General features: G+C 42.8%; 1 protein-coding gene across 1 annotated transcript; it reads left to right on the top strand.

Annotated features, from left to right (window-relative positions):
- Nucleotides 1-428: 428 nt before the first annotated feature.
- CDPF1 (cysteine rich DPF motif domain containing 1) lies at nucleotides 429-8,284 on the top strand. Its single transcript, XM_066549770.1, has 3 exons — nucleotides 429-541; nucleotides 2,612-2,723; nucleotides 8,159-8,284. Exons 1-3 carry the CDS (start codon nucleotides 429-431, stop codon nucleotides 8,282-8,284), a joined length of 351 nt encoding a protein of 116 aa, XP_066405867.1.
- Nucleotides 8,285-8,595: the final 311 nt, after the last annotated feature.

Here is an 8,595-nt window from a genome sequence, read left to right as displayed (position 1 = left end):
AGATGGGCATTGCAGAGCTGGGCTGGAATTCTACATAGCAGCAGATAGGGAACAGTGTCCTGGGAAGCACTTAGGGAGTACAGACCTCAGCTGAGCAGAGGGTTTTTGAGATCACAGCCATGTGCTTTGTCACCTGAGTAATTTCCATGATCTTCCAAATTAATAGGTGAATTTTATAGTTAGGCTCCCAGTCTGCAGTTTATAGATCTGTCTAAGGAATTTGAAAATTTAACTGGGACATGGGAACCAACTTGATTTGGGAGAAAATATTTACTAATCAAGGTCTGCAATTGTCAGTTTTCCTTTGGGCTTCAATTTGCAAAGCCAGATGTCTCAGGTCACTTTAATCTTCTTGCAGATATGTTCCCAGCATTGCATTTTGAGGCTAAAAGATTTTTTTGTGTGTGTTTCTTGCAGGTAGCTTACAAATGGATGCTCCTAAAGAAGTTCAGACAGCAGGAGAGTTCAGATGTGAGCTGTGTGAGTTATCAGCCCTGTGCACATATTATGGGCAGATGTCACCAAACTCTCACTCGATTGTGTAAGTGCCCTCTGAGATCACAGACTTCATTGCTGCTATGAGCATTGGAATCCTTGCAGTGTGCACTGCATGAGCCCAGTAACGTGCTCTACTGACCCTGAACTTGGTGCTTAAAGTGATCTCCTTTTTTCCAAGGAGAAGGAATGTTAAAAATTGTCAGTGCTGGTAGGAAAAACAACAATAAGTTTTTGTGCCCTGCTTCAATACCATGCCAAAATCTGTATTTAACCTATTTCCTAGCTCCACTGACAATCTACTGTATCAATATTTTCTTGGTAGAACACTGCTCACTGCCAGCCTGGTATTTCAGGGAATAGCCCTTCCCTCACTGTAGCCTCCCTCAGCTGAGCAACACATACACACAGCATGAATGAAATATCTATGGCAAAACCACTTCTTAGAGCTCTCTGGCATGATGTGGAGTTTTGAACAGCAGTGCTTTTTGTGTGCATTGGACAATCCTTTGTCAGACCATGCAACATCAGGGTGCTCACTATGTATTTATATTTTCAGGAACCAAAGCCTTTTCTCTCTCTGCTAAGTAGGGACAGTTTGACCAGAAATTATGCAGTTACAGCTTTTTCTGCAGACATTAAACTCCCCATAAAATAAAGACTTTGCTTTAAAATGCAAGAGTAGCCTGGAGGAGGCCATCATGGTCAATGAATTCATCAGGCAGACATGTTCAGGAACTCTCTGGAGCTGGAAGTCAGGCATGTACTCAGCATTTCACCCCAATAAGACTGCTCAGTTTCTTAAAGAATGGAAACAGCTGTTAATCACCACCTGCTGGGGCTGTTGTCCTTGGGCAGCTGTCTTTTTATCATTCCAAACCCCACAGTGCTACTGGTTTTCCCTCTTCCACTCAGCAGAGCAATTACTCACCTTTGATCAGGTCCATTCCTGAAGAGTCTGAATGTGAATCTTAATTTAGGTTATCCAATCTCAGAGTTTACACACCAGCTTTATTTGGATTGCTCAGGTGCCAAAGGCAAAAGAATAATGCTGAAGCATCACACTTCTATTGTTGCTGTTAAGAAACATCTTCACACCCCATCTTTCTTGGCTTGCTCACATCCCAAATGCAGTGCTGCAGGAAATGTGCTGGACAGGGGCCCTTGTCAAATCCTGCAAGGGGAGCTTTGCAAACACAATTTTGTCTCTGTATCCCAGGGACTTGTTGACAGGGTGATCTGCCATGGTAAGATGCCTGATCTTTCCTAACAGTGGAAGGCTCTGGCCAAATCATTTTCTGTTTGAGTGGACAGAAAAAGGAGAGAGGAACACAGTGCTGGACACACTCCTGCAAACACTTTTGTGTGTGTGAAGGCAAGGAGAAGGCAGTACTAGTTGACAGAATACCTTTTATCCATATTATTCCCATAATCCAATTTTACTTAAGCCCAGGAGGAAGCCAGGTGCCCTTGCTGTGTGCCCTATGCAGACAAGTGCTCAACTGGCTTCTGTATTATTTTGCCTGGAGCTCCCAGAAAAAACAAAGCTTTAGTTTTCCCCAAGCAGGTTGCCAAATTATTATTAAATGCACTCCCTCAACACCCTGGAGCAAGCAGTACAGTCTGTGCCATAAAGTAAGTACACTGGAGGTGACTGCAAGGCTCTCTGCTGGTAGCTCCTGCTTTCAAGAGCTGAGGACCTCAGCTTTACAGCAGCAACATAACCAAGAGCAGTAAAACCTTTGTATTTCATACTCACATGCACACAGCTTTGGAAGAGAACTTCTAATTAAAAGCTGTGCAATTGAAATGGTGACTTGACAGGGTACAGGAGCTGGCCATGCTAAGGAATGCCTGTTATAAAAAATGGAAGACAGTTAAGGTAGAGCATTGAGAAAAACTTAGCAAGATGGCACTGAGAGACTCACCAGTTGCTCTACTTTTGGAAGAGAGATAGAAAGCACAGTATAGGACTGAAGGCAGCTGCAGAGTTGAAGGTTTTGAAGAGAAAAGGAGCTGGAGAGCTGCTGCATTGCCTCGTGCACAACAGCAAGAGGAGCAAATCAAGTACAAGTGTGAAGTATACACCTAAAAGCCTGAAATTATTCTTTTGCAGGCTTTTGGAAGAAGCCTATGTCATGAAGGATCCTTTCACCCCTGACAAGGACAAGTTCCTCATCATTAGGTCTCATTGCAGTTTGTGTAGCAGAGCAGTGTGTGTTGGTACAGTAAGTAACAAGCAAAACAAGCTGCTTCAATAATTTCTTTTGGTTCCAGTCCTGGTGACCTATCAGAGACATATCAAGCAGCAAAATCCCAAACAATCCATTTTTAAAGCAAACTGCTCCCCCTTGTCCTGCTAATATATGCATGTTAATTGTACATAATTGTATGTTCTTGTGGATTCCACCAGATGAAGCTCTCAGTATTAAATTAAAATGATCAGCATCTGTGAGTGTTCTATTTACAGATAAGCACAGTCCAGCCTCTCAAGCACAAGGAGTGCTCTTTTCTACTTTCTTAGCACCAGGAAATGCAAGGGCAGTATAGATCACACACAATAGTAGATCAGGGGTTTTTTTCCATAAAGAGAATATAAATGTCCATGGATTGTTCGGTGTGCATTCACAGGACAGGGCTGTCATCCTATTTGCAAAAGTTAATATTTAAAGTGAGCAGGGAAGAGAGGTGTTCCATGCCATGCTTGCTCTCTGAGGAAGAATGAATTTAAGTAGCAGCTGGAAGGAAACCTTAAACTATGAAATCTAAATACAGTCCAGAAAGGGGGTGTAAAATTACTTGTCTTAATTCCTTGTTCTCAGTGCAGAACTGGCCCCTTTGTTTGCTGTGAGTCTCAGATTTTGGGAGTTGGGCAGACACAGCCAGAAGGATACTGGCACATTTGGCTCAGTTTAGTTGCTATTCTGACTTGTGGCAGCCAGCACCAAGGATGGGCTGAGAGGAGCATGCAGTAACACCTTTCTCCTGATTGGGTTTATTTCCTTGTTAAAGAAACTTCTTACCCAGGTTTGTCAGGTCCAATTTCAGGAAAAAAGCTTTAATAATTGAATTGTGCAGCAGCAGGAACAGCTCAGGCTGCTTCCTCTGGGAGGGGCCCTGAACAAAGGAACCCCTGGGCTTTTATACCCCTACAGTCTGTGCACCTGTTCCCATGGGGAATTTTGGGTCTGGGGTCTTCCTGCTGTTCACTGGCTCCTGCAGAGTCTCAGGGTGAGCAGTCCTCTCCCAGACTGTGATGCAGGGCCCTGAGCCCTTTGTTAGGGAAGGGATCTGTGCCCATTCCTGGCTTGTTGCTGGGGGCTCCAGGTGTTTCCTGCCATCCATGGCACAGTGTGCAGCTGGCATGGGAGCTTGCACACCCAGCTACCTGCACTGGGAGTATTTCTCAGCATCCTATCTCTGAAGTCTCTTCTGACATTTAAATGACTGAAAGTCACCAAAAGTGATTGCAGCTCAGAGAGTTTGGTTTGGTTTGTTTTCTATTCTGAAGCTACAAGTAGGCTGTGACTAGGTGAAGTGCCAGCACTTTCTGGTTCTGGCTGTGGTGGCTGAGCTCAAGTTTCCAGAGCCAGGTTGCTCAGGGCAGTTGTGTGGAGGCAAAGCTGCCATGAGCAGGATCTTCCCTGCTGTCCCTGCTGTGGCAGGGGCTGACTCCCTCCCACACAGCCCAACGAGGAGCCAAGAGCAGCTACTCAGAGAGTTTGGGCTTAGGGGCTTGATTCCTGCCCTGACATGCCAGGGCATTATCCTTCCTTTTTAACAGCAGATTGGCAACACAGACACATTTGGGACAAACTTGAGCACATTTAACTATTTTCATTCCCAAATCAAGTGTCTTGAATTTAGGAAGGATTCAGCAGATATTTCCAAGTGTGGCATTTGAGCTGTCAGAAATAGAGTGTTTCAGCCTCTCAGGGTCTTTGCACACACTGTGCTTTTCTGAATGAAGGTGGGGATTTTTGTTTGAAAAGATGAGTTTGTTTCAGTTAACCTAAGCCTTGGCAATGAATAGAAGATACTTGCAGTGAGCTAATGGAAGCTTCTAATCTTTTTGAAAGTCCTGCTTATTTTGCCTATTGTGGAAATCTGTCAGTCATTTACTGCTTGTTATCTGAGTTTTCAAGATTCCCCTGATGGTATCACTCAAAGTAAAAACATTGATTGTAAATGATTGAGAATAAATTTCTAACCAAACTGGCCAGGCCAGATAGTGAATCACACATATGACTATGGTTTCAAAATGAATTTAGCAATACTGCTTAGGTAACATTGAAAGAGATCTGCAGAAATGATAATTAGTGCTTTAAACACCCACACCACAAAGTAAGTAAACACATACTATTCCTCTTCATGTAAGGAAAATAAAGTCCAGAGAAGTAAAAACTTATCCAAGGCAATAAAGAGAGACAAAGGTAGAATAATAATATCTCTGTATTGGCTGTGGTTCCTGCTTGTGATGACCCAAGTACATCAATTCACTGCTGAGCTAAATGTTAAAACACAGGAATTGAAGCTGAAGAAAATCATAATTTCTTGGGCCTCTTTGCAAAGAAGCTGGACCAATCAGAAAGGTTTTAGTGGCAGGCTGCTTTTTAAATTGTGGTAACTCAGAATAGAATTAGGCTAATGTGTGGCAAAATTAAGACTTTTCTAACCTTGGATTTGGCAAAGGGATTTTAGCTAGCTTTTGTACCTAAGGGGACTTGAGAGACAGATCAGATTTTAGGGTTTTCATGAGACAACCCATGCTAGCTGAAGTGTATTTTCTTTTATTGTGCCAATAAAAGTCATGACTTAGAGCTGTTCTGTATAGTGTTCATAAACTTAAATATCTCCAAATATCCTCTGAAATTTTTACTCAGTTAATTTACTTCAATCATTTTGTACCCTGTATCACCCTGCTTTTATCAGAGTGCCTTGGTAAGTGCCATTAGTTCTGATGCAACTGGGAATAATTCCAATGATTATCTGTAATGTGTTAAAACATGCCAAAACCACACAAAAAGGAAGATAATAGAAATGCTTTTAAAAGTCTTTGGGCAGGTTGAGTGCCCTTCTTCCTATTACCCTTTCAGAAAAGGGGAGAGGAAATGATAGAATCTGTTCCACATTAGTAACTCTAAATAGTTACTTCTCTTTTATTGCAAAACTTTCTAAAGACATGGAAAAAAGGTGGCTTTTGGAGAAGGGGGAAAGGGAGCAAGTTTCATCCCTTATTGCTCACCTCAGCAGAAGGTGACTGAGCACATGATTGTAGGCATTAAGTGATGAATGTAATACTACAGCTGCTTCCCACTCAGCTTCCAGTCATGTGGGGTCAGTCCTGGGTAGGGACAGGCAGAGCCTTTCCTTTACGTATTGTGGTAGATACCATCCCTATATATATATTACTTTCAGCCATGATTCATGTCAAAACAGAAATAAACTATGGCAGCATGCTCTGGCAGCTGTTTTGCCTGAATTGGACTATTAAATTTGGAATTGAAATGGTCCCCTCCCACCTTGGTCATGGAAGGGAGAAAACACGTTAAAGAATCATCTGATTAAATACAGAACTGTATCAGGATAAGGGTTTAAAAGTAGGGCTCAACTCTAGTTGTTTAATTCTTCTAGTTGTTTAATTAAACTTCTAGTAAGTTTAACTCACAGGGCATTGAAAGAAAAATTAGGCTCAAAATCCCAGGACAGAGAGAGCAGCACTATGGTTACATGCTCAGGGGTGCAGTGGTTCATAGTGATGATTTCCCCAGTTCCTGTTGGCCAAAATCTGCACTAGCAACTCATTTCAGCCACAATAATGCAAGATGAGCACCTGTTTTACCTGTGAGGAGCTGCATCTTGACAGTGGGGATCCCACCTGCAGGAACAGCCTCTCCCCTCCTTTGCCATGGCCCAGTGGCCACCTTTGGGAGCTGGGGGCTGTGTGCCATTTGGCAATGCAAGCAACAATAGCCAGGCCAGCTGAAACTCTGATCTCCCCTTTTAAACTGGCAGCTTAACATATTAAGGATACCAAGAGACAAAAAACAATAGGCTCTGGAGGTTGTGCAACTGAAATCCACTTTCAGGGCTTTTCAGAGACTGAGGCCTCACACTCATTCCTGAGGATGAAAGGGCCTGGCAGTCAATGCAGAAAAGGACAATAGATGAAGACAAGTTGTTCCCCAAGTTTCCAAGTCACATGGAAGCAGGCTGATTGTGATTTTGATATAATTATCATCTGAATCCACTGCTAAAGCCCAGATAGTGACATAAGGAACGAAAACAAGGAGAGGAACACAGGAATAGCCAAGCCTAGCTCCCAGAGAAAGGCCAGCTGCAAATGACCATGGCAAGGGGAAAATTTTACTATTTAGGTAAGACCCAGGGAATCCATTTGTCCAGTTCTATCTAAACTGATGTCTTTATTCATTCTTAAATCCCCAAGAATAATCCATCAGCAACACCAATTCCAGCTTACCCATGAAATCCTATTTGGAATTTGGTGATCAGCACATCATGAGAACCAGGGATGTCAAGTCTTGCTGCAGAGCAAAGGAATAATACATTAATTAGTTTCTCTTTCAGTTGTTGAAACTCTAATATTGCAAATACATTAAAATGTTCCATCAGTTTTGCTTCTTTCTATTCAATTACTAATATCTGGTTACAGCTCCTGGGGAAAAAAAAAATATTGGGTCTCTATGAGCTGTGAACAGAACAGGGACAGCAAAAATACTTTCTTTGTGCACAACAGCTTTTATACATTGCCATCAAGAGTTCAGAGGAGCCATTAGCTCAAGCTTTAGTACCAGGCGTGGTTCTAGGTTTTAACCAGCGGGCACATTTATTGAGGTTAAGGGATGAAATCTCACTTGAATTGTCTCAGATGAATGGAGTTCATTTAACTCCTCCGGTTATTGGACACCTCTGTGATATTGATACAACAGTGATACTTTTTAGTAGTCTCCTAGGACAATACAAGTGCATGGATTAATGGAAGAATAGTTTTTTGGGGAGTTATGGAAAAGATGGTCTGTTGTGAGAGCCTCCAGTACCTGGTGCTTGTGTGGGCCTTTAGGCCATTTTTGTGGAGATTGGTGAGGAAGAGTGTGGTGAGACTCCAAGTCTCACACGCCATTGCAGGAATTTGGAAGATCCTCTCAGGAGGTAGAAATCTTCATCAAGCAAGACTTAGAGGAAAACTCTGCTGTTTCAGTAAAACCCATGGAATCTCTTACACCTTTATTCACTCTCCAGGTATAATCCATCAGCAACACCAGCTGCAGCTTAGCCATGAAATCCTACTTGGAATTCAGTGTGCAGGCCAGGAAACCCGTGCATGGTGCTGGAAGGAGAAGGCAGCTGAAGGAGGGGTGTTGCTATTCCCTGTAGCAGGGAGCTGGTGAAGGTCACTTTAATAGGAGCAGTGGGACAGTAGATTTGGGGGTTTTATTTTTCACCCATCTGGCTCTAACCAGATGTTAGAATTATTGAGTAAGAAAAAGTTAAATTGCTGGAATATTTCAGCCTAGAAGAAGAATAATTAATTTTAGAAGAATTCTAAATATAAATGCAGTTTAATGAGACTGGAATGTAAGCATTTCCATTTTGTGTAGTAATGCTAGCTATTTTCTTTACAGAACTGTTATTTTCTTCACAGAACTGTAGTCTGTTCTACTCCAAAAGTTTCTGCCTCCCCTGTGTGAAGGAAAACCTAAAGGCCTTTCCTTTGGAAATACAAGAAGACATGGATAAAAGGAAGCCCCGGCAGAAATCCTGCAAATAAACAGATACTAAGCATAAATCTTGAAGGTCCAAGAGCGACAGTTCTTTGGCTGGGGCTTCTCCTCTCTGCTTGGAGACTATCATGTTGCTCCTTTTAAAGAAGTGACCTTCATCAGCTCACTACTACCGGAGAGAGCAGCACATTTCCTTGCCCTTGGCCCGGGTTCAGACATCCCCGTGCAGCGCCCGCCACGCCAGGGAGCAGCTCCGAGGAGCCAGAGAGGAGGCAGATGAGCCTCCTGTCACCATGAGGAATGCTTGCAGTAAGAAACCAAACAGCACAGACACAGGAACCGTGTCCAGGTTTCCACA

This window comes from Molothrus aeneus, chromosome 5 (genome assembly GCF_037042795.1).
Source record: "Molothrus aeneus isolate 106 chromosome 5, BPBGC_Maene_1.0, whole genome shotgun sequence".
Taxonomy (NCBI): Eukaryota; Metazoa; Chordata; class Aves; order Passeriformes; family Icteridae; genus Molothrus; species Molothrus aeneus.
This window is presented reverse-complemented; position numbering and strand designations above follow the sequence as displayed.

Excerpts from the sequence above, each read along its gene's own strand:
- CDPF1 (XM_066549770.1), top strand. The coding sequence starts at position 429 with ATGGATGCTCCTAAAGAAGTTCAGACAGCAGGAGAGTTCAGATGTGAG. Across the intron at positions 542-2,611 it reads CCAAACTCTCACTCGATTGT|GCTTTTGGAAGAAGCCTATG; the intron begins GTAAGTGCCCTC and ends ATTCTTTTGCAG. Across the intron at positions 2,724-8,158 it reads GAGCAGTGTGTGTTGGTACA|AACTGTAGTCTGTTCTACTC; the intron begins GTAAGTAACAAG and ends TTTTCTTCACAG.